At 41.9% G+C, this 27,122-nt stretch overlaps 1 protein-coding gene across 1 annotated transcript in view; it reads left to right on the top strand.

Moving 5' to 3' along the window:
• Positions 1-25,867, top strand: part of LOC144737249 (uncharacterized) — a 57,244-nt gene extending 31,377 nt beyond the window's left edge. The window contains exons 2-4 of the mRNA XM_078619970.1: positions 24,399-24,725; positions 25,174-25,434; positions 25,836-25,867. Of these exons, the coding sequence (XP_078476096.1) occupies positions 24,399-24,725; positions 25,174-25,434; positions 25,836-25,867 (620 nt within the window). The remainder of the gene's footprint in view (positions 1-24,398; positions 24,726-25,173; positions 25,435-25,835) is intronic.
• The last annotated feature ends 1,255 nt before the right edge of the window (positions 25,868-27,122 follow it).

Raw genomic sequence — 27,122 nt, 5'->3', positions numbered from 1 at the left:
TGTGATGTGTGATTACTGTGTGTGTTGTGTGATTAATGTGTGTGTTGTGTGATTTATGTGTGTGTTGTGTGATTACTGTGTGTTGTGTGATTACTGTGTGTGATGTGTGATTACTGTGTGTGTTGTGTGATTACTGTGTGTGATGTGTGATTACTGTGTGTGATGTGTGATTACTGTGTGATGTGTGATTACTGTTTGTGATGTGTGATTACTGTGTGTGTTGTGTGATTACTGTGTGTGATGTGTGATTACTGTGTGTGATGTGTGATTACTGTGTGTTGTGTGATTACTGTGTGTGATGTGTGATTACTGTGTGTGATGTGTGATTACTGTGTGTGATGTGTGATTACTGTGTGTGATGTGTGATTACTGTGTGTGTTGTGTGATTACTGTGTGTGATGTGTGATTACTGTGTGTGATGTGTGATTACTGTGTGTGTTGTGTGATTACTGTGTGTGATGTGTGATTACTGTGTGTGATGTGTGATTACTGTGTGATGTGTGATTACTGTTTGTGATGTGTGATTACTGTGTGTGATGTGTGATTATTGTGTGTGATGTGTGATTACTGTGTGTGATGTGCGGTTACTGCGTGTTGTGTGATTACTGCGTGTTGTGTGATTATTGTGTGTGTTGTGTGATTAATGTGTGTGTTGTGTGATTTCTGTGTGTGTTGTGTGATTAATGTGTGTATTGTGTGATTACTGTGTGTGTTGTGTGATTACTGTGATCGATGTGTGATTACTGTGATCGATGTGTGATTACTGTGTGTGATGTGTGATTACTGTGTGTGATGTGTGTTTACTGTGTGTGCTGTGTGATTACTGTGTGTGCTGTGTGATTACTGTGATCGATGTGTGATTACTGTGATCGATGTGTGATTACTGTGATCGATGTGTGATTACTGTGTGTGATGTGTGATTACTGTGTGTGATGTGTGATTACTGTGTGTGTTGTGTGATTATTGTGTGTGTTGTGTGATTACTGTGTGTGATGTGTGATTACTGTGATCGATGTGTGATTACTGTGTGTGTTGTGTGATTTCTGTGTGTGATGTGTGATTACTGTGTGTGTTGTGTGATTACCGTGTGTGTTGTGTGATTACTGTGTGTGATGTGTGATTACTGTGTGTTGTGTGATTACTGTGTGTGATGTGTGATTACTGTGTGTGATATGTGATTATTGTGTGTGTTGTGTGATTACTGTTTGTGTTGTGTGATTACTGTGTGTGATGTGTGATTACTGTGTGTGTTGTGTGATTACTGTGTGTGTTGTGTGATTACTGTGTGTGTTGTGTGATTACTGTGTGTGATGTGTGATTACTGTGTGTGTTGTGTGATTACTGTGTGTGTTGTGTGATTACTGTGTGTGATGTGTGATTACTGCGTGTTGTGTGATTACTGTGTGTGATGTGTGATTACTGTGTGTGATGTGTGATTACTGTGTGTGTTGTGTGATTACTGTGTGTGATGTGTGATTACTGTGTGTGATGTGTGATTACTGTGTGTGCTGTGTCATTACTGTGTGTGATGTGTGATTACTGTGTGTGATGTGTGATTACTGTGTGTGATGTGTGATTACTGTGTGTGATGTGTGATTACTGTGTGTGATGTGTGATTACTGTGTGTTGTGTGATTACTGTGATCGATGTGTGATTACTGTGATCGATGTGTGATTACTGTGATCGATGTGTGATTACTGTGATCGATGTGTGATTACTGTGATCGATGTGTGATTACTGTGATCGATGTGTGATTACTGTGTGTGATGTGTGATTACTGTGTGTGATGTGTGATTACTGTGTGTGTTGTGTGATTACTGTGATCGATGTGTGATTACTGTGATCGATGTGTGATTACTGTGTGTGATGTGTGATTACTGTGTGTGATGTGTGTTTACTGTGTGTGCTGTGTGATTACTGTGATCGATGTGTGATTACTGTGATCGATGTGTGATTACTGTGATCGATGTGTGATTACTGTGTGTGATGTGTGATTACTGTGTGTGATGTGTGATTACTGTGTGTGTTGTGTGATTACTGTGTGTGTTGTGTGATTACTGTGTGTGATGTGTAATTACTGTGATCGATGTGTGATTACTGTGTGTGTTGTGTGATTACTGTGTGTGATGTGTGATTACTGTGTGTGTTGTGTGATTACCGTGTGTGTTGTGTGATTACTGTGTGTGATGTGTGATTACTGTGTGTTGTGTGATTACTGTGTGTGATGTGTGATTACTGTGTGTGATGAGTGATTACTGCGTGTTGTGTGATTACTGTGTATGTTGTGTGATTACTGTGTGTGATGAGTGATTACTGTGTGTGTTGTGTGATTACTGTGTATGTTGTGTGATTACTGTGTGTGATGAGTGATTACTGTGTGTGTTGTGTGATTACTGTGTGTGATGTGTGATTACTGTGTGTGTTGTGTGATTACTGTGTATGTTGTGTGATTACTGTGTATGTTGTGTGATTACTGTGTGTGATGAGTGATTACTGTGTGTGTTGTGTGATTACTGTGTGTGTTGTGTGATTACTGTGTGTGTTGTGTGATTACTGTGTATGTTGTGTGATTACTGTGTATGTTGTGTGATTACTGTGTGTGATGAGTGATTACTGTGTGTGTTGTGTGATTACTGTGTGTGATGTGTGATTACTGTGTGTGTTGTGTGATTACTGTGTATGTTGTGTGATTACTGTGTGTGTTGTGTGATTACTGTGTGTGATGAGTGATTACTGTGTGTGTTGTGTGATTACTGTGTGATGTGTGATTACTGTGATCGATGTGTGATTACTGTGTGTGATGTGTGATTACTGTGATCGATGTGTGATTACTGTGTGTGTTGTGTGATTACTGTGTGGTGTGTGATTACTGTGTGTTATGTGATTACTGTGATCGATGTGTGATTACTGTGTGTGTTGTGTGATTACTGTGTGTGTTGTGTGATTACTGTGTGTGATGTGTGATTACTATGTGTGCTGTGTAGTTACTGTGTGTGTTGTGTGATTACTGTGTGTGTTGTGTGATTACTGTGTGTGTTGTGTGATTACTGTGTGTGTTGTGTGATTACTGTGTGTGATGTGTGATTACTGTGTGTGATGTGTGATTACTGTGTGTGTTGTGTGATTACTGTGTGTGTTGTGTGATTACTGTGATCGATGTGTGATTACTGTGTGTGTTGTGTGATTACTGTGTGTGTTGTGTGATTACTGTGTGTGTTGTGTGATTTCTGTGTGTGTTGTGTGATTACTATGTGATGTGTGATTACTGTGTGTGTTGTGTGATTACTGTGTGTGTTGTGTGATTACTGTGTGATGTGTGATTACTGTGTGTGTTGTGTGATTACTGTGTGTGTTGTGTGATTACTGTGTGTGTTGTGTGATTACTGTGTGTGTTGTGTGATTACTGTGTGATGTGTGATTACTGTGTGTGATGTGTGATTACTGTGTGTGTTGTGTGATTACTGTGTGTTGTGTGATTACTGTGTGATGTGTGATTACTGTGTGTGATGTGTGATTACTGTGTGTGTTGTGTGATTACTGTGTGTGATGTGTGATTACTGTGTGTGATGTGTGATTACTGTGTGTGATGTGTGATTACTGTGTGTGATGTGTGATTACTGTGTGATGTGTGATTACTGTGTGTGTTGTGTGATTACTGTGTATGTTGTGTGATTACTGTGTATGTTGTGTGATTACTGTGTGTGATGAGTGATTACTGTGTGTGTTGTGTGATTACTGTGTGTGTTGTGTGATTACTGTGTGTTGTGTGATTACTGTGTGTGATGAGTGATTACTGTGTGTGTTGTGTGATTACTGTGTGATGTGTGATTACTGTGTGTGTTGTGTGATTACTGTGTGTGGTGTGTGATTACTGTGTGTTATGTGATTACTGTGATCGATGTGTGATTACTGTGTGTGATGTGTTATTACTGTGATCGATGTGTGATTACTGTGTGTGTTGTGTGATTACTGTGTGGTGTGTGATTACTGTGTGTTATGTGATTACTGTGATCGATGTGTGATTACTGTGTGTGATGTGTGATTACTGTGTGTGTTGTGTGATTACTGTGTGTGTTGTGTGATTACTGTGATCGATGTGTGATTACTGTGTGTGATGTGTGATTACTGTGTGTGTTGTGTGATTACTGTGTGATGTGTGATTACTGTGTGTGTTGTGTGATTACTGTGTGTGTTGTGTGATTACTGTGTGTGTTGTGTGATTACTGTGTGTGATGTGTGATTACTGTGTGTGTTGTGTGATTACTGTGTGTGTTGTGTGATTACTGTGTGTGATGTGTGATTACTGTGTGTGCTGTGTAGTTACTGTGTGTGTTGTGTGATTACTGTGTGTGTTGTGTGATTACTGTGTGTGTTGTGTGATTACTGTGTGTGTTGTGTGATTACTGTGTGTGATGTGTGATTACTGTGTGTGATGTGTGATTACTGTGTGTGTTGTGTGATTACTGTGTGTGTTGTGTGATTACTGTGATCGATGTGTGATTACTGTGTGTGTTGTGTGATTACTGTGTGTGTTGTGTGATTACTGTGTGTGTTGTGTGATTTCTGTGTGTGTTGTGTGATTACTATGTGATGTGTGATTACTGTGTGTGTTGTGTGATTACTGTGTGTGTTGTGTGATTACTGTGTGATGTGTGATTACTGTGTGTGTTGTGTGATTACTGTGTGTGTTGTGTGATTACTGTGTGTGTTGTGTGATTACTGTGTGTGTTGTGTGATTACTGTGTGATGTGTGATTACTGTGTGTGATGTGTGATTACTGTGTGTGTTGTGTGATTACTGTGTGTTGTGTGATTACTGTGTGATGTGTGATTACTGTGTGTGTTGTGTGATTACTGTGTGTGTTGTGTGATTACTGTGTGTGATTACTGTGTGTGATGTGTGATTACTGTGTGTGATGTGTGATTACTGTGTGTGATATGTGATTACTGTGTGTTGTGTGATTACTGTGATCGATGTGTGATTACTGTGTGTGATGTGTGATTACTGTGTGTGTTGTGTGATTACTGTGTGTGTTGTGTGATTACTGTGTGTGTTGTGTGATTACTGTGTGTGTTGTGTGATTACTGTGATCCATGTGTGATTACTGTGATCGATGTGTGATTACTGTGTGTGATGTGTGATTACTGTGATCGATGTGTGATTACTGTGTGTGTTGTGTGATTACTGTGTGTGATGTGTGATTACTGTGTGTGATGTGTGATTACTGTGTGTGATGTGTGATTACTGTGTGTTGTGTGATTACTGTGATCGATGTGTGATTACTGTGATCGATGTGTGATTACTGTGTGTGTTGTGTGATTACTGTAATCGATGTGTGATTACTGTGATCGATGTGTGATTACTGTGATCGATGTGTGATTACTGTGATCGATGTGTAATTACTGTGATCGATGTGTGATTACTGTGATCGATGTGTGATTACTGTGTGTGATGTGTGATTACTGTGTGTGATGTGTGATTACTGTGTGTGTTGTGTGATTACTGTGATCGATGTGTGATTACTGTGATCGATGTGTGATTACTGTGTGTGATGTGTGATTACTGTGTGTGATGTGTGTTTACTGTGTGTGCTGTGTGATTACTGTGATCGATGTGTGATTACTGTGATCGATGTGTGATTACTGTGTGTGTTGTGTGATTACTGTGTGTGTTGTGTGATTTCTGTGTGTGATGTGTGATTACTGTGTGTGTTGTGTGATTACCGTGTGTGTTGTGTGATTACTGTGTGTGATGTGTGATTACTGTGTGTTGTGTGATTACTGTGTGTGATGTGTGATTACTGTGTGTGATATGTGATTATTGTGTGTGTTGTGTGATTACTGTTTGTGTTGTGTGATTACTGTGTGTGATGTGTGATTACTGTGTGTGTTGTGTGATTACTGTGTGTGTTGTGTGATTACTGTGTGTGATGTGTGATTACTGTGTGTGATGTGTGATTACTGTGTGTGCTGTGTCATTACTGTGTGTGTTGTGTGATTACTGTGTGTGATGTGTGATTACTGTGTGTGATGTGTGATTACTGTGTGTGCTGTGTCATTACTGTGTGTGATGTGTGATTACTGTGTGTGATGTGTGATTACTGTGTGTGTTGTGTGATTAATGTGTGTGTTGTGTGATTTATGTGTGTGTTGTGTGATTACTGTGTGTTGTGTGATTACTGTGTGTGATGTGTGATTACTGTGTGTGATGTGTGATTACTGTGTGATGTGTGATTACTGTTTGTGATGTGTGATTACTGTGTGTGTTGTGTGATTACTGTGTGTGATGTGTGATTACTGTGTGTGATGTGTGATTACTGTGTGTTGTGTGATTACTGTGTGTGATGTGTGATTACTGTGTGTGATGTGTGATTACTGTGTGTGATGTGTGATTACTGTGTGTGTTGTGTGATTACTGTGTGTGATGTGTGATTACTGTGTGTGATGTGTGATTACTGTGTGTGTTGTGTGATTACTGTGTGTGATGTGTGATTACTGTGTGTGATGTGTGATTACTGTGTGTGATGTGTGATTACTGTGTGATGTGTGATTACTGTTTGTGATGTGTGATTACTGTGTGTGATGTGTGATTATTGTGTGTGATGTGTGATTACTGTGTGTGATGTGCGGTTACTGCGTGTTGTGTGATTACTGCGTGTTGTGTAATTATTGTGTGTGTTGTGTGATTAATGTGTGTGTTGTGTGATTTCTGTGTGTGTTGTGTGATTACTGTGTGTGTTGTGTGATTACTGTGATCGATGTGTGATTACTGTGATCGATGTGTGATTACTGTGATCGATGTGTGATTACTGTGTGTGATGTGTGATTACTGTGTGTGATGTGTGATTACTGTGTGTGATGTGTGATTACTGTGTGATGAGTGATTACTGTGTGTGATGTGTGATTACTGTGTGTGATGTGTGATTACTGTGTGTGATGTGTGATTACTGTGTGTGATGTGTGATTACTGTGTGTGATGTGTGATTACTGTGTGTGTTGTGTGATTACTGTGTGTGATGTGTGATTACTGTGTGTGATGTGTGATTACTGTGTGTGATGTGTGATTACTGTGTGTGATGTGTGATTACTGTGTGTGTTGTGTGATTACTGTGTGTGATGTGTGATTACTGTGTGATGTGTGATTACTGTGATCGATGTGTGATTACTGTGTGTGATGTGTGATTACTGTGTGTGTTGTGTGATTACTGTGTGTGATGTGTGATTACTGTGTGTGATGTGTGATTACTGTGTGTGATGTGTGATTACTGTGTGTGTTGTGTGATTACTGTGTGTGATGTGTGATTACTGTGTGATGTGCGATTACTGTGTGTGATGTGTGATTACTGTGTGTGATGTGTGATTACTGTGTGTGATGTGTGATTACTGTGTGTGTTGTGTGATTACTGTGTGTGATGTGTGATTACTGTGTGTGATGTGTGATTACTGTGTGTGATGTGTGATTACTGTGTGTGATGTGTGATTGTTGTGTGTGTTGTGTGATTACTGTGTGTGATGTGTGATTACTGTGTGTGATGTGTGATTACTGTGTGATGTGTGATTACTGTGATCGATGTGTGATTACTGTGTGTGATGTGTGATTACTGTGTGTGATGTGTGATTACTGTGTGTGATGTGTGATTACTGTGTGTGAGGTGTGATTACTGTGTGTGATGTGTGATTACTGTGTGTGAAGAGTGATTACTGTGTGTGTTGTGTGATTACTGTGTGTGATGAGTGATTACTGTGTGTGATTAGTGATTACTGTGTGATGAGTGATTACTGTGTGTGATGTGTGATTACTGTGTGATGAGTGATTACTGTGTGTGATGTGTGATTACTGTGTGTGATGTGTGATTACTGTGTGTGATGTGTGATTACTGTGTGATGAGTGATTACTGTGTGTGATGTGTGATTACTGTGTGTGATGTGTGATTACTGTGTGTGCTGTGTAGTTACTGTGTGTGTTGTGTGATTACTGTGTGTGTTGTGTGATTACTGTGTGTGTTGTGTGATTACTGTGTGTGTTGTGTGATTACTGTGTGTGATGTGTGATTACTGTGTGTGATGTGTGATTACTGTGTGTGTTGTGTGATTACTGTGTGTGATGTGTGATTACTGTGTGTGTTGTGTGATTACTGTGTGTGATGTGTGATTACTGTGTGTGTTGTGTGATTACTGTGTGTGATGTATGATTACTGTGTGTGTTGTGTGATTACTGTGTGTGATGTGTGATTACTGTGTGTGATGTGTGATTTCTGTGTGTGTTGTGTGATTACTGTGTGTGATGTGTGATTACTGTGTGTGATGTATGATTACTGTGTGATGAGTGATTACTGTGTGTGATGTGTGATTACTGTGTGATGAGTGATTACTGTGTGTGATGTGTGATTACTGTGTGTGATATGTGATTACTGTGTGATGAGTGATTACTGTGTGATGTGTGATTACTGTGTGTGATGTGTGATTACTGTGTGTGATATGTGATTACTGCGTGATGTGTGATTACTGTGTGATGTGTGATTACTGTGTGTGATGTGTGATTACTGTGTGTGAAGAGTGATTACTGTGTGATGTGTGATTACTGTGTGTGTTGAGTGATTACTGTGTGTTGTGTGATTACTGTGTGTGCTGTGTGATTACTGTGTGTGAAGAGTGATTACTGTGTGATGTGTGATTACTGTGTGTGAAGAGTGATTACTGTGTGATGTGTGATTACTGTGTGTGTTGAGTGATTACTGTGTGTTGTGTGATTACTGTGTGTGCTGTGTCATTACTGTGTGTGATGTGTGATTACTGTGTGTGATGTGTGATTACTGTGTGTGTTGTGTGATTACTGTGTGTGATGTGTGATTACTGTGTGTGATGTGTGATTACTGTGTGATGTGTGATTACTGTTTGTGATGTGTGATTACTGTGTGTGTTGTGTGATTACTGTGTGTGATGTGTGATTACTGTGTGTTGTGTGATTACTGTGTGTGATGTGTGATTACTGTGTGTGATGTGTGATTATTGTGTGTGATGTGTGATTACTGTGTGTGATGTTCGGTTACTGCGTGTTGTGTGATTACTGTGTGTGTTGTGTGATTATTGTGTGTGTTGTGTGATTAATGTGTGTGTTGTGTGATTTCTGTGTGTGTTGTGTGATTACTGTGTGTGATGTGTGATTACTGTGTGTGATGTGTGACTTTTGTGTGTGTTGTGTGATTTCTGTGTGTGTTGTGTGATTACTGTGTGTGTTGTGTGATTACTGTGTGTGATGTGTGATTACTGTGTGTGATGTGTGACTATTGTGTGTGATGTGTGATTTCTGTGTGTGTTGTGTGATTACTGTGTGTGTTGTGTGATTTCTGTGTGTGTTGTGTGATTAATGTGTGTGTTGTGTGATTACTGTGTGTGTTGTGTGATTACTGTGTGTGTTGTGTTATTACTGTGTGTGTTGTGTGATTACTGTGTGTGTTGTGTGATTACTGTGTGTGTTGTGTAATTACTGTGTGTGTTGTGTGATTACTGTGTGTGTTGTGTGATTACTGTGTGTGTTGTGTGATTACTGTGTGTGTTGTGTGATTGCTGTGTGTGTTGTGTGATTACTGTGTGTGATGTGTGATTACTGTGTGTGATGTGTGATTACTGTGTGTGATGTGTGATTATTGTGTGTGTTGTGTGATTACTGTTGTGTGTTGTGTGATTGCTGTGTGTGATGTGTGATTACTGTGTGTGTTGTGTGATTACTGTGTGTGTTGTGTGATTACTGTGTGTGTTGTGTGATTACTGTTGTGTGTTGTGTGATTGCTGTGTGTGATGTGTGATTACTGTGTGTGTTGTGTGATTACTGTGTGTGATGTGTGATTACTGTGTGTGTTGTGTGATTACTGTGTGTGATGTGTGATTACTGTGTGTGTTGTGTGATTACTGTGTGTGATGTGTGATTACTGTGTGTGATGTGTGATTTCTGTGTGTGTTGTGTGATTACTGTGTGTGATGTGTGATTACTGTGATCGATGTGTGATTACTGTGTGTGTTGTGTGATTACTGTGTGTTGTGTGATTACTGTGTGTGATGTGTGATTACTGTGTGATGTGTGATTACTGTGTGTGATGTGTGATTACTGTGATCGATGTGTGATTACTGTGTGTGTTGTGTGATTACTGTGTGTGATGTGTGATTACCGTGTGTGATGTGTGATTACTGTGTGTGATGTGTGATTACTGTGTGTGATGTGTGATTACTGTGTGTGTTGTGTGATTACTGTGTGTGATGTGTGATTACTGTGTGTGTTGTGTGATTACTGTGTGTGTTGTGTGATTACTGTGTGTGATGTGTGATTACTGTGTGTGATGTGTGATTACTGTGTGTGTTGTGTGATTACTGTGTGTGATGTGTGATTACTGTGTGTTGTGTGATTACTGTGTGTGATGTGTGATTACTGTGTGTGATGTGTGATTACTGTGTGTGTTGTGTGATTACTGTGTGTGATGTGTGATTACTGTGTGTGATGTGTGATTACTGTGTGTGATGTGTGATTACTGTGTGTGTTGTGTGATTACTGTGTGTGATGTGTGATTACTGTGTGTGTTGTGTGATTTCTGTGTGTGATGTGTGATTACTGTGTGTGATGTGTGATTACTGTGTGTGATGTGTGATTACTGTGTGTGATGTGTGATTACTGTGTGTGTTGTGTGCTTACTGTGTGTGTTGTGTGATTACTGTGTGTGATGTGTGATTACTGTGTGTGTTGTGTGCTTACTGTGTGTGTTGTGTGATTACTGTGTGTGATGTGTGATTACTGTGTGTGTTGTGTGATTACTGTGTGTGATGTGTGATTACTGTGTGTGATGTGTGATTACTGTGTGTGTTGTGTGCTTACTGTGTGTGTTGTGTGATTACTGTGTGTGATGTGTGATTACTGTGTGTGTTGTGTGATTACTGTGTGTGATGTGTGATTACTGTGTGTGTTGTGTGATTACTGTGTGTGTTGTGTGATTACTGTGTGATGTGTGATTACTGTGTGTGTTGTGTGATTACTGTGTGATGTGTCATTACTGTGTGTGATGTGTGATTACTGTGTGTGTTGTGTGATTACTGTGTGTGATGTGTGATTACTGTGTGTGATGTGTGATTACTGTGTGTGTTGTGTGATTACTGTGTGTGTTGTGTGATTACTGTGTGATGTGTCATTACTGTGTGTGATGTGTGATTACTGTGTGTGTTGTGTGATTACTGTGTGTGTTGTGTGATTACTGTGTGTGTTGTGTGATTGCTGTGTGTGTTGTGTGATTACTGTGTGTGCTGTGTGATTACTGTGTGTGATGTGTGGTTATTGTGTGTGTTGTGTGATTACTGTTGTGTGTTGTGTGATTACTGTGTGTGATGTGTGATTACTGTGTGTGATGTGTGATTACTGTGTGTGTTGTGTGATTACTGTGTGTGATGTGTGATTACTGTGTGTGTTGTGTGATTACTGTGTGTGATGTGTGATGTGTGATTACTGTGTGTGTTGTGTGATTACTGTGTGTGATGTGTGATTACTGTGTGTGTTGTGTGATTACTGTGTGTGTTGTGTGATTGCTGTGTGTGTTGTGTGATTACTGTGTGTGCTGTGTGATTATTGTGAGTGTTGTGTGATTACTGTGTGTGTTGTGTGATTACTGTTGTGTGTTGTGTGATTACTGTGTGTGATGTGTGATTACTGTGTGTGATGTGTGATTACTGTGTGTGTTGTGTGATTACTGTGTGTGATGTGTGATTACTGTGTGTGTTGTGTGATTACTGTGTGTGATGTGTGATTACTGTGTGTGTTGTGTGATTACTGTGTGTGTTGTGTGATTACTGTGTGTGCTGTGTGATTACTGTGATCAATGTGTGATTACTGTGTGTGTTGTGTGATTACTGTGTGTGCTGTGTGATTACTGTGTGTGTTGTGTGATTACTGTGTGTGATGCGTAATTACTGTGTGCGATGTGTGATTGCTGTGTGTGTTGTGTGATTACTGTGTGTGATGTGTGATTACTGTGTGTGCTGTGTGACTACTGTGTGTGTTGTGTGATTACTGTGTGTGTTGTGTGATTACTGTGTGTGTGTTGTGTGATTACTGTGTGTTGTGTGATTACTGTGTGTGATGTGTGATTACTGTTTGTGTTGTGTGATTACTGTGTGTGATGTGTGTTTACTGAGTGTGATGTGTGATTACTGTGTGTGTTGTGTGATTACCGTGTGTGTTGTGTGATTACTTGTGTGTTGTGTGATTACTGTGTGTGTTGTGTGATTACTGTGTGTGTTGTGTGATTACTGTGTGTGATGTGTGTTTACTGAGTGTGATGTGTGATTACTGTGTGTGTTGTGTGATTACTGTGTGTGATGTGTGATTACTATGTGTTGTGTGATTACTGTGTGTGATGTGTGATTACTGTGTGTGATGTGTGATTATTGTGTGTGTTGTGTGATTACTGTTTGTGTTGTGTGATTACTGTGTGTGATGTGTGATTACTGTGTGTTGTGTGATTACTGTGTGTGATGTGTGATTACTGTGTGTGATGTGTGATTACTGTGTGTGATGTGTGATTACTGTGTGTGATGTGTGATTACTGTGTGTGTTGTGTGATTACTGTTTGTGTTGTGTGATTACTGTGTGTGTTGTGTGATTACTGTGTGTGTTGTGTGATTACTGTGTGTGTTGTGTGATTACTGTTTGTGTTGTGTGATTACTGTGTGTGTTGTGTGATTACTGTGTGTGTTGTGTGATTACTGTGTGTGTTGTGTGATTACTGTGTGTGTTGTGTGATTACTGTGTGTGATGTGTGATTACTGTGTGTGTTGTGTGATTACTGTGTGTGTTGTGTGATTACTGTGTGCGATGTGTGATTACTGTGTGTGTTGTGTGATTACTGTGTGTGATGTGTGATTACTGTGTGTGATGTGTGATTACTGTGTGTGTTGTGTGATTACTGTTGTGTGTTGTGTGATTACTGTGTGTGATGTGTGATTACTGTGTGTGATGTGTGATTACTGTGTGTGTTGTGTGATTACTGTGTGTGTTGTGTGATTACTGTGTGTGATGTGTGATTACTGTGTGTGTTGTGTGATTACTGTGTGTGTTGTGTGATTGCTGTGTGTGTTGTGTGATTACTGTGTGTGCTGTGTGATTACTGTGTGTGATGTGTGATTACTGTGTGTGTTGTGTGATTACTGTGTGTGTTGTGTGATTAGTGTTGTGTGTTGTGTGATTACTGTGTGTGATGTGTGATTACTGTGTGTGATGTGTGATTACTGTGTGTGTTGTGTGATTACTGTGTGTGATGTGTGATTACTGTGTGTGTTGTGTGATTACTGTGTGTGATGTGTGATGTGTGATTACTGTGTGTGTTGTGTGATTACTGTGTGTGATGTGTGATTACTGTGTGTGTTGTGTGATTACTGTGTGTGTTGTGTGATTACTGTGTGTGCTGTGTGATTACTGTGATCAATGTGTGATTAAATTTCGATTTAAAGCTTTCGTGACTGCAGGGATTCATCTTCTTGGTTCTTTCGGTAAAGTCACGTAGAAGGGAAGTAATAAAATAATAAAAATAAAACATAATAAAACAATTCTCACGACGTTTCGGCCACAACGCAAGCAGCCATCCTCAGGCGAAGAATGAAACACCCCAAGCTTGGAGCGTATATTTAAGCTGGGTTAGAGGGGGGGGAGGTGGGAAGAAGAGCGCCTACACAAAATAATTTGCATATCAAGAGGAATTCAGCATATGGAAAATGCGTAGGAGGTGGGCGGGGGGGGTTCCAAATCAATACTATGCCCGTGCATTATGCAGGATTAGCAGCATCAAAGGGGGGGGGGGAAGGGGGGGAGCATTAACAAAGGAAAGGAATGTTAATAGTATGTAGCTGTAGTTACTAAACAACCACGTAAAAAACTACAGTATAAACTGCATGACAAACTAAAGTATAAACTACATAGCATCATCAGTAAACTTACTATACTCTACAATAAGCTGAGTTACTAACAGTAAGTAATACATGAAAAATTCTACGTTGTAAAAAATTATATAATATGCTTCCATCTAAACTTTATTCTCTTACATCACACGCGTCTATACCGTACTATATACTTCCATAGGCAAAACCAACATTAAATTACATACTGTATTGCTATAAACCACCCTATACCTTATACATTTTTAATATAACACTATGTATTATTCTACCCACCCTAATGTGTATCAAAATGGTGTATTACGTCCTTCCAGTGATTGCTAAGCCAGAATCCATCTTCTCGGTTAAAATTGTCTCTGTGTTTGTAAATGTGGATCGCCTCATGTACGAATCTCTCATGATAGCCAGATGGCTTGCAGAGAACCTCTGTCTTGGAGAAGTCAATGTCATGTGAGCCCACTGAGTTGTAACAGTGATCTGCCACGGCTGAGGTGTTTGTCCTACCGTGTTTCAGGTCAGCTTTATGTTCACGGATGCGGTCCGAGACATGTCGTTTGGTTTCCCCAATGTAACTGCTACCACAGAGGCAACTTAGTTTGTAGACACCAGGGTACTGTATGTCTGGAACCACATCTTTTACAGACGGTACCAGATCACGGATTTTATGTACTGTGTTGAATCGGACCTGGATCTTGTGTTTAATCAGGATTTTGGAGATCTTTTTTGTGACCCCAGCAATGTAGGGTAAGGTGATGGTCTTGAAAGGCTCCTCAACAGGATCCTTCTTGGTGGTTGGAGTGATGGCTTTGCGGATTGTGTAGTCGGAGTAACCATTAGCCTTAAGAGCTTGGCGTACGTGTTTGAGTTCACTGGAAATGTGTTCATGGTCGGAGATGCATTGGGCTCTATGATATAGAGTCTTGATGAGGGAATTCTTCTGGGATGGATGGTGGTGGGAATCCGGTTTTAGATAAGCATCCGTGTGGGTGGCTTTCCTGTAGACAGAGTGGCTCATTGAACCATCAGGTCTCCTTTTGATTAGGACATCCAAAAAGGGTAGCTTGCCATCATTTTCGACTTCCATGGTGAATCTGATGGCTGGGTGTATGGAATTGATATGGTCGAGAAATTGGTCTAGAGCAGGCCGGCCATGTGGCCAGATGACAAAAGTGTCGTCTACGTACCTCTTCCATAAGGTCGGGCGTAGAGTGGCAGTCTGGATGGCGTCCGTCTCAAATTTCTCCATGAAGATGTTGGCTACAACCGGAGATAAGGGGGAGCCCATTGGGGTGCCCTCAATTTGCTTGTAGAAGGTTCCATTCCAGGTGAAGTATGTATTGGTTAAGCAGTGTCTCACCAGGGGGGGTACCCCAGCATTCAGTCCTTGATGAATCAAGTCTTCAATGATTGCGATGGTGTCAGGCACAGGCACCTTGGTGAACAAGGAAACCACATCAAAACTGACAAGCAGGTCGTCTGGGGACAGGGCAATCCCCTTGATTGTTGATACCAGGTCAGTAGAGTTTAGTACTGCAGAGGTGGTTTTTCCAGTGAAAGGCCGTAGGATTTCGGACAAAAAACGAGCCAGTTTGTAAGTGGGGGAGTTGATAGTAGAGACAATGGGACGAAGAGGTGTATCTTCTTTATGTATCTTTGGCAAGCCGTACAATCTTGGTGGCCTGGCTGCAGAAGGTTTCAACGAGAACTGTTTGGTCTGATCAATTAATGCGGTTGAAGCAGAAATGATGTTGTTGGTTTTGGAGACGAGGCTGTTGGTGGGGTCTCTTTTTATTTTTGTATAGCTGCCATCGGTGAGTAGTTCTTGAATTTTGTTGTTGTATTCTATTTTGTCCATGATGACAGTGGCATTGCCTTTGTCGGCTGAGAGGATGACAATGTCATCCCTCTTTTTTAATTGAGCTAATTCAAAACGCTCATCTTTGCTGATGTTGCTAGCTGGCATCTTAGCGTTTTTGAGGGTTACAGAGATTTCCGATCTTGCTACGTCTGCAGCGATGTGACTCAAGCCCTTGAGAGCTACATCTACTCGAGCAATTATATCATTAACTGGTATGTGTCTAGGTGTGACTGCAAAGTTTAGTCCTTTAGCTAAAACGGATTTCAAACCTTCAGAAATAGGACTGTTACTGCGATTAATTACGACTTTGTTAACATCTAGCTTTTCAATGTGTGGGTCCGGTTTCTTGTTTGAGAGGCGGTTGAATTTGGAAATCAAGTTGTCCTTACATTTAGTCGACATAGCGGCAGCTGAAGAGGCAGTCATTTTTTCCACATGTTCCCAATCCGATGTGGACATTGTTGCACTCAAGGATAAGTGTGATTTGTAGAGTGTCTTGTCTAACTGATCTAGTTCGGTGCGCGTAAGTCTGATTTTCTCTGAGATAAGAGCTAAGCTAGTTCTAGACAGAATTCGTTTCGCATTAGAAGAAGTTACAGCAGCAGATGTTAGTGTAAATGCGTTCGGTATTACCTTAGAGTCGCGGCATCTCTTCAGAAAGGTGAGAGACTCGATTAGCTGAGCCTTCTTGTCCCGGAGCTTGTTGAAGGATCTCAAAGTTATGTGGAAACCCTCCCCGTAGAGGCGGTTAAATTTCGATTTAAAGCTTTCGTGACTGCAGGGATTCATCTTCTTGGTTCTTTCGGTAAAGTCACGTAGAAGGGAAGTAATAAAATAATAAAAATAAAACATAATAAAACAATTCTCACGACGTTTCGGCCACAACGCAAGCAGCCATCCTCAGGCGAAGAATGAAACACCCCAAGCTTGGAGCGTATATTTAAGCTGGGTTAGAGGGGGGGGAGGTGGGAAGAAGAGCGCCTACACAAAATAATTTGCATATCAAGAGGAATTCAGCATATGGAAAATGCGTAGGAGGTGGGCGGGGGGGGTTCCAAATCAATACTATGCCCGTGCATTATGCAGGATTAGCAGCATCAAAGGGGGGGGGGAAGGGGGGGAGCATTAACAAAGGAAAGGAATGTTAATAGTATGTAGCTGTAGTTACTAAACAACCACGTAAAAAACTACAGTATAAACTGCATGACAAACTAAAGTATAAACTACATAGCATCATCAGTAAACTTACTATACTCTACAATAAGCTGAGTTACTAACAGTAAGTAATACATGAAAAATTCTACGTTGTAAAAAATTATATAATATGCTTCCATCTAAACTTTATTCTCTTACATCACACGCGTCTATACCGTACTATATACTTCCATAGGCAAAACCAACATTAAATTACATACTGTATTGCTATAAACCACCCTATACCTTATACATTTTTAATATAACACTATGTATTATTCTACCCACCCTAATGTGTATCAAAATGGTGTATTACGTCCTTCCAGTGATTGCTAAGCCAGAATCCATCTTCTCGGTTAAAATTGTCTCTGTGTTTGTAAATGTGGATCGCCTCATGTACGAATCTCTCATGATAGCCAGATGGCTTGCAGAGAACCTCTGTCTTGGAGAAGTCAATGTCATGAGAGCCCACTGAGTTGTAACAGTGATCTGCCACGGCTGAGGTGTTTGTCCTACCGTGTTTCAGGTCTGCTTTATGTTCACGGATGCGGTCCGAGACATGTCGTTTGGTTTCCCCAATGTAACTGCTACCACAGAGGCAACTTAGTTTGTAGACACCAGGGTACTGTATGTCTGGAACCACATCTTTTACAGACGGTACCAGATCACGGATTTTATGTACTGTGTTGAATCGGACCTGGATCTTGTGTTTAATCAGGATTTTGGAGATCTTTTTTGTGACCCCAGCAATGTAGGGTAATTACTGTGTGTGTTGTGTGATTACTGTGTGTGCTGTGTGATTACTGTGTGTGTTGTGTGATTACTGTGTGTGATGCGTAATTACTGTGTGCGATGTGTGATTGCTGTGTGTGTTGTGTGATTACTGTGTGTGATGTGTGATTACTGTGTGTGCTGTGTGACTACTGTGTGTGTTGTGTGATTACTGTGTGTGCTGTGTGACTACTGTGTGTGATGTGTGATTACTGTTTGTGTTGTGTGATTACTGTGTGTGATGTGTGTTTACTGAGTGTGATGTGTGATTACTGTGTGTGTTGTGTGATTACCGTGTGTGTTGTGTGATTACTTGTGTGTTGTGTGATTACTGTGTGTGTTGTGTGATTACTGTGTGTTGTGTGATTACTGTGTGTGATGTGTGATTACTGTTTGTGTTGTGTGATTACTGTGTGTGTTGTGTGATTACTGTGTGTGATGTGTGTTTACTGAGTGTGATGTGTGATTACTGTGTGTGTTGTGTGATTACTGTGTGTGATGTGTGATTACTGTGTGTTGTGTGATTACTGTTTGTGTTGTGTGATTACTGAGTGTGATGTGTGATTACTGTGTGTGTTGTGTGATTACTGTGTGTGATGTGTGATTACTGTGTGTGTTGTGTGATTACTGTTTGTGTTGTGTGATTAATGTGTGTGATGTGTGTTTACTGAGTGTGATGTGTGATTACTGTATGTGTTGTGTGATTACTGTGTGTGATGTGTGATTACTGTGTGTGATGTGTGATTACTGTGTGTGATGTGTGATTACTGTGTGTGTTGTGTGATTACTGTTTGTGTTGTGTGATTACTGTGTGTGTTGTGTGATTACTGTGTGTGTTGTGTGATTACTGTGTGTGTTGTGTGATTACTGTTTGTGTTGTGTGATTACTGTGTGTGATGTGTGATTACTGTGTGTGTTGTGTGATTACTGTGTGTGTTGTGTGATTACTGTGTGTGTTGTGTGATTACTGTGTGCGATGTGTGATTACTGTGTGTGTTGTGTGATTACTGTGTGTGTTGTGTGATTACTGTGTATGTTGTGTGATTACTGTGTGTGATGAGTGATTACTGTGTGTGTTGTGTGATTACTGTGTGTGTTGTGTGATTACTGTGTATGTTGTGTGATTACTGTGTGCGATGTGTGATTACTGTGTGTGTTGTGTGATTACTGTGTGTGATGTGTGATTACTGTGTGATGTGTGATTACTGTGTGATGTGTGATTACTGTGTGTGATGTGTGATTACTGTGTGTGATGTGTGATTACTGTGTGTGATGTGTGATTACTGTGTGTGATGTGTGATTACTGTGTGTGTTGTGTGATTACTGTGTGTGATGTGTGATTACTGTGTGTGATGTGTGATTACTGTGTGTGATGTGTGATTACTGTGTGTGCTGTGTGATTACTGTGTGTGATGTGTGATTACTGTGTGTGTTGTGTGATTAATGTGTGTGTTGTGTGATTTATGTGTGTGTTGTGTGATTACTGTGTGTGATGTGTGATTACTGGGTGTGTTGTGTGATTACTGTGTGTGTTGTGTGATTACTGCGTGTGATGTGTGATTACTGCGTGTGTTGTGTGATTACTGTGTGTGATGTGTGATTTACTGCGTGTGATGTGTGATTACTGTGTGTGATGTGTGATTACTGTGTGTGTTGTGTGATTACTGCGTGTGTTGTGTGATTACTGTGTGTGATGTGTGATTACTGTGTGTGTTGTGTGATTACTGTGTGTGATGTGTAATTACTGTGTGTGTTGTGTGATTACTGTGTGTGATGTTTGATTACTGTGTGTGATGTGTGATTACTGTGTATGTTGTGTGATTACTGTGTGTGATGTGTGATTATTGTGTGTGTTGTGTGATTCTTGTGTGTGATGTGTGATTACTGTATGTGATGTTTGATTACTGTGTGTGATGTTTGATTACTGTGTGTGTTGTGCGATTACTGTGTGTGATGTGTGATTACTGTGTGTTGTGTGATTACTGTGTGTGTTGTGTGATTACTGTGTGTGTTGTGTGATTACTGTGTGTGTTGTGTGATTACTGTGTGTGATGTGTGATTACTGTGTGTGTTGTGTGATTACTGTGTGTGATGTGTGATTACTGTGTGTGTTGTGTGATTACTGTGTGTTGCGTGATTACTGTGTGTGATGTGTGATTACTGTGTGTGATGTGTGATTACTGTGTGTGATGTGTGATTACTGTGTGTGTTGTGTGATTACTGTGTGTGTTGTGTGATTACTGTGTGTGATGTGTGATTACTGTGTGTGATGTGTGATTACTGTGTGTGTTGCGTGATTACTGTGTGTGATGTGTGATTACTGTGTGTGATGTGTGATTACTGTGTGTGTTGTGTGATTACTGTGTGTGATGTGTGATTACTGTGTGTGATGTGTGATTACTGTGTGTGATGTGTGATTACTGTGTGTGATGTGTGATTACTGTGTGTGATGTGTGATTACTGTGTGTGATGTGTGATTACTGTGTGTGTTGTGTGATTACTGTGTGTGTTGTGTGATTACTGTGTGTGATGTGTGATTACTGTGTGTGATGTGTGATTACTGTGTGTGTTGCGTGATTACTGTGTGTGTTGCGTGATTACTGTGTGTGATGTGTGATTACTGTGTGTGATGTGTGATTACTGTGTGTGTTGTGTGATTACTGTTTGTGATTACTGTGTGTGATGTGTGATTACTGTGTGTGTTGTGTGATTACTGTGTGTGTTGTGTGATTACTGTTTGTGATTACTGTGTGTGATGTGTGATTACTGTGTGTGATGTGTGATTACTGTGTGTGATGTGTGATTACTGTGTGTGTTGTGTGATTACTGTGTGTGTTGTGTGATTACTGTTTGTGATTACTGTGTGTGATGTGTGATTACTGTGTGTGTTGTGTGATTACTGTGTGTGATGTGTGATTACTGTGTGTTGTGTGATTACTGTGTGTGATGTGTGATTACTGTGTGTGATGTGTGATTACTGTGTGTGATGTGTGATTACTGTGTGTGATGTGTGATTACTGTGTGTATTGTGTGATTACTGTGTGTGTTGCGTGATTACTGTGTGTGTTGTGTGATTACTGTGTGTGATGTGTGATTACTGTGTGTGTTGTGTGATTACTGTGTGTGATGTGTGATTACTGTGTGTGATGTGTGATTACTGTGTGTGTTGCGTGATTACTGTGTGTGTTGTGTGATTACTGTGTGTGATGTGTGATTACTGTGTGTGATGTGTGATTACTGTGTGTGTTGTGTGATTACTGTGTGTGTTGTGTGATTACTGTTTGTGATTACTGTGTGTGATGTGTGATTACTGTGTGTTGTGTGATTACTGTGTGTGATGTGTGATTACTGTGTGTGATGTGTGATTACTGTGTGTGATGTGTGATTACTGTGTGATGTGTGATTACTGTGTGTGATGTGTGATTATTGTGTGTGATGTCTGATTACTGTGTGTGATGTGTGATTACTGTGTGTGATGTGTGATTACTGTGTGATGTGTGATTACTGTGTGTGTTGTGTGATTACTGTGTGTGTTGTGTGATTACTGTTTGTGTTGTGTGATTACTGTGTGTGTTGTGTGATTACTGTGTGTGTTGTGTGATTACTGTGTGTGTTGTGTGATTACTGTGTGTGTTGTGTGATTACTGTTTGTGTTGTGTGATTACTGTGTGTGATGTGTGATTACTGTGTGTGTTGTGTGATTACTGTGTGTGTTGTGTGATTACTGTGTATGTTGTGTGATTACTGTGTGCGATGTGTGATTACTGTGTGTGTTGTGTGATTACTGTGTGTGTTGTGTGATTACTGTGTATGTTGTGTGATTACTGTGTGTGATGAGTGATTACTGTGTGTGTTGTGTGATTACTGTGTATGTTGTGTGATTACTGTGTGTGATGTGTGATTACTGTGTGATGTGTGATTACTGTGTGATGTGTGATTACTGTGTGTGATGTGTGATTACTGTGTGTGATGTGTGATTACTGTGTGTGATGTGTGATTACTGTGTGTGATGTGTGATTACTGTGTGTGTTGTGTGATTACTGTGTGTGATGTGTGATTACTGTGTGTGATGTGTGATTACTGTGTGTGATGTGTGATTACTGTGTGTGCTGTGTGATTACTGTGTGTGATGTGTGATTACTGTGTGTGTTGTGTGATTAATGTGTGTGTTGTGTGATTTATGTGTGTGTTGTGTGATTACTGTGTGTGATGTGTGATTACTGGGTGTGTTGTGTGATTACTGTGTGTGTTGTGTGATTACTGCGTGTGATGTGTGATTACTGCGTGTGTTGTGTGATTACTGTGTGTGATGTGTGATTACTGTGTGTGATGTGTGATTTACTGCGTGTGATGTGTGATTACTGTGTGTGATGTGTGATTACTGTGTGTGTTGTGTGATTACTGCGTGTGTTGTGTGATTACTGTGTGTGATGTGTGATTACTGTGTGTGTTGTGTGATTACTGTGTGTGATGTGTAATTACTGTGTGTGTTGTGTGATTACTGTGTGTGATGTGTGATTACTGTGTATGTTGTGTGATTACTGTGTGTGATGTGTGATTATTGTGTGTGTTGTGTGATTCTTGTGTGTGATGTGTGATTACTGTGTGTGATGTTTGATTACTGTGTGTGATGTTTGATTACTGTGTGTGTTGTGCGATTACTGTGTGTGATGTGTGATTACTGTGTGTTGTGTGATTACTGTGTGTGTTGTGTGATTACTGTGTGTGTTGTGTGATTACTGTGTGTGTTGTGTGATTACTGTGTGTGTTGTGTGATTACTGTGTGTGATGTGTGATTACTGTGTGTGTTGTGTGATTACTGTGTGTGATGTGTGATTACTGTGTGTATTGTGTGATTACTGTGTGTTGCGTGATTACTGTGTGTGTTGCGTGATTACTGTGTGTAATGTGTGATTACTGTGTGTGATGTGTGATTACTGTGTGTGATGTGTGATTACTGTGTGTGTTGTGTGATTACTGTGTGTGTTGTGTGATTACTGTGTGTGTTGTGTGATTACTGTGTGTGATGTGTGATTACTGTGTGTGATGTGTGATTACTGTGTGTGTTGCGTGATTACTGTGTGTGTTGTGTGATTACTGTGTGTGATGTGTGATTACTGTGTGTGATGTGTGATTACTGTGTGTGTTGTGTGATTACTGTGTGTGTTGTGTGATTACTGTTTGTGATTACTGTGTGTGATGTGTGATTACTGTGTGTGATGTGTGATTACTGTGTGTGATGTGTGATTACTGTGTGTGATGTGTGATTACTGTGTGTGATGTGTGATTACTGTGTGTGATGTGTGATTACTGTGTGTGGTGTGTGATGTGTGATTACTGTGTGTGATGTGTGATTACTGTGTGTTGTGTGATTACTGTGTGTGATGTGTGATTACTGTGTGTGATGTGTGATTACTGTGTGTGATGTGTGATTACTGTGTGATGTGTGATTACTGTGTGTGATGTGTGATTATTGTGTGTGATGTCTGATTACTGTGTGTGATGTGTGATTACTGTGTGTGTTGTGTGATTACTGTGTTGATGTGTGATTACTGTGTGTGATGTGTGATTACTGTGTGTGTTGTGGGATTACTGTGTGTGTTGTGTGATTACTGTGTGTTGTGTGATTACTGTGTGTGATGTGTGATTACTTTGTGTGATGTGTGATTACTGTGTGTTGTGTGATTACTGTGTGTGATTACTGTGTGTGATGTGTGATTACTGTTTTTGCTGAAAGATCATTGTTGATGCTGTTTGGTTCCTGTGTGTGCGGTGATGTGAGGTTCGGTTGTTGTGTTCACCCAGTTTTGTACTTCAGTAACAATATGTATTGAGTCCAACTGAGTCGCAGACGTTGTCTTGGGAGCAACACTTTTTATTAACAACGACATAACATAATGTAACCTACACTCGGGTGGTGAACTACATTCTAGCCACGCTACGGCAGAACTACGATGGTCCCGCTCTTCCGGTCTAGACCACAATCTCGGTCCCAGACCACGTGGCTAGAGGCTTCTTCAACCCGACGTGGATTTTCTCTCACCAACAGGCAAAAACCTCGAGCCCCTCACAGGGCCCTGTTATATCGGCCCCGGCTGGGGCTGGCTCCGCCACTCGCCCCGCCCACCTTCTAGATCTCTCTGGCCCTTTCCCGAAGGCTCCGGAGAGCTCTTCTATACCACGTGACCACCCACCGGACCCCCTCCACCGGTGGCTCCCCTTCAATATCATCCGGTCATGTGTCGGCAGGCCAACTAGCGTATCATGCCCCAACGTAACCCTGGCTGGTTGACACTCCCTCTCGCTCCCTCACCGGGAGCCCACACCGCACACTGTACATGGTGCTTCCGCACTAACCAGCGCTCACCCAAGCCCCGCTAGGGCTGGTACTACGCCCAGTAACCGGATTGCTCATAATGACAACATATTATCCACCGTGGCCTCGCAAGCCCGGCACCACACAGTGACATTCCCAGTCACTACAAATATAACAGTCACATATATATTTAAATTCCAATATTTTAGTAATATTTGGGATATTGTATTTTCATTCACAGCCTCTGTGCATTGTGGATGATGTTCTGGACTGTTAATATCACTCTACCTGCCCATGTCAACTCATGTCAGTAACCCATGCCCCTGGTGTTCAGCCTTTCTACGGGCCCAGTCAGAGCTCCGTGCCACCGTCCCGGCCACCCTGGGCTGCAGCGTGGACGCCGTGGTCCCCATGGACTCCGTCGCCATCCGCTGGGTCTTGGACGACGTCGTCAAGTGGACAAACTCAAGTGGACAAACTCAGTTTAACAAGTGGACAAACTCAACCTCCCGGAGTCGATCTCCAGATGGGACGTTCACCGTGACGAGCCGGCTCAGCTTCACCTCATCAGCCGAGGACGATGGAAGGAAATGTCGCTGTGAAGCCTCGGGAGGCGACCTAGCCTCAACGATGGTCCAAGAATTCATCCTGGACGTCAAGTGTGAGTCTCCAGCAGTAGTTGTTGCCCTTGTGTTTATATTCGTGTACAGACTGTGCCACTGTGTCGTGCTATGGGTGGCACAGTAATTGCTGGCTTTGTGTGATGCCCTCCAGTGAGTGTAAGCCACTTAATTACTTGAGGTGAGATAACACAGGCGATCATCGCTGCTGCATGTGAAAGAAACTGAACAGTGGTCTTTAGTCTGCACACAGGGCCAGATGACATGAGATGCAAAGCTCCTCAGTGCCAGCACAGAACAACCCTGCTGGGCAGACAGTAAATGCTGTGAGTCTGTCAGATAGAGCCTTGACAGATGACTCCGTCTGTAAGGTCACCAAGCCCCACTCACTGAGCCCTGTGTGGTTGCACAATGGAGTAATGAGAGGCTCCCTCTCCACTCCCATCCAGTTGTCAAGACAATGACTGTCGGATTCTCCTCTGTTGGCAGATGCACCGGTGGTGGTGAACCTGTCTCAGGACGAGACGTGTGGGGGTGACCTCTGCATCCTCTGTGAGGTGAAGGCGAATCCTCCTGCCACCATCACCTGGAGAACCGTGGGGAGCGATGCATCAGAATGGAACCAGACCCAGCATGGGGATAGAACCCTGACTCGGAGCTCCGTGGTTATGAATCGATCACAGGAACACATTGTTACGTGTGTGGCGGCAAACGAGGTCGGCGAGACCGAGGCCGTATTTGACATTCAAGGTGCTCATTCCAGAATTTACTCACTCAGGATTGCCCTCATTAATGACTTCGCTCAATTTAAGTCTGTGCAGTGTGAAGGTTAACCTCAGCGAATGAGTGAAGGGCGTGTTTAACAGAGATTTCTCAGTTTAAATGACTGCATAAATCATATGGGTTTTGCACATTTTAGGTTTTTATCGCGTTCTTATTTCATCGTAAAATATCCAAATTGTGAAGTGTACAATATTAATCTAGCAGGCTAAGGGGGCTCATTCCATTCTTGTGACACGGGCCAACCGAGCAGCACAACACTGATAATGTTGTAGCTCTTTACAAAACACGTGGCGGCAAAAGCACGTGACTTGTGGCGAGGCACGTGGTGAGGGGCTGGCACAGGAAGCCACCGGCTCCACGCCGCCCAGGCCGTGACGGGGAGAGCCACGTGCAGCCGTGAGGGCTGCGGCTGCACGGGAGAGGCACCGCGCTGCACGCGCCCCTCTCCCCTGGCCAGCCACAGGGAGCTGCTGCTTCGCCACCGCACTCGCTGTCCGCCTTGAGCCTCGAATGCTCGCGGGTGGCCTTCGTGTGGGGTCGTCTTGTAGCCACGGTAACGAGGAGGGCTCCTTTCTGCAGGCGGCGCGGGCTCTGGCTGCTGGTGCGTCCTCTCCCTCCTGGCGCCGGTGGTCGCCTGGACGGGCGTAGGGCTTTGTCTGCTGCTGCTGTGGCGAGGGGCGGGCGAGGTAACGGTGCAGCTGCCTCCATCGTGTCTGAGTGTGGTGACAGCCGCCCCTCTCCCCAACTCCAGCCTGTCTGTCACCTTCCGCTGCTTCGCGTTTGTGGTTTGTTCAGGGAACAGTTGGAGATGCCTCTTGGGTCCTGACAGGGTGGTTCTAGCAGCAGGTTGTACGCGCCAGGGAATTGAACCGATTGGTTTTCCAGTTTGGTGCAGGTAAAGCCGAAAACCAACTGAACCGGTTACAGTTCACTTGGTTCAAAACGGTCTCGAAAGGTTGCGAAAAGCAGGGTAACCACGTTCACATTTGAACTTTTGCTCAAAATTAGCTGGTAAATTCAGATACAATTACAAATGACAACTTCTCGGCAATGTGCAATGTTGATGTAGCGACCCAGACCACGACAAAGGGGATTGAGCTCAGGGCTGGTTTTATTGTCCCGTAACCTCTGCCGCTCCAGAGCACTTCCAAGTCCCATAACCGGGAACAGGTCGCATGAGCGACAACTGAAGCAATGCCCGCTTCACAGCCCTCTTCTACAGTAGCTATATCCAACACACAATTACACTGAACATAGCGCCAGCTTGCACAGCACGCTTCAAGGGTCGGTGTATTCAGACAGTCGGTTTCAATTAACACCGCACGGTCCTGCACAGTGCTGGGTGGAGTTTGCGTCTCTCCCCTCTCCCCGTGGTCGCGTGGATTTTTTCTCTAAGGCTCCGGTTTTTCCCCTCCAAATTAGAAACGTGCATTGAGGTTAATTATTTTGCTGCTGTAAATTTCCACATGATGAGCCACTTTGTTGAGCTCTCATTTGTCGCCAGGAGGCTTCTGAAAAATAAGTTAATACCTCAGTGGGCTTTGACTGCTAAGATAAAAAAGAGTTTAGTTTAACTTGTTTGTTTTCAAGGGATTTGTTTACCTTTCCTATACTATGCACTCCTGTCGTGTTTGTGTTTTGTTTGTTGTTGTAAC

This window comes from Lampetra planeri, chromosome 66, assembly GCF_965212315.1.
Source record: "Lampetra planeri chromosome 66, kcLamPlan1.2.h2, whole genome shotgun sequence".
Taxonomy (NCBI): domain Eukaryota; kingdom Metazoa; phylum Chordata; class Hyperoartia; order Petromyzontiformes; family Petromyzontidae; genus Lampetra; species Lampetra planeri.
This window is presented reverse-complemented; position numbering and strand designations above follow the sequence as displayed.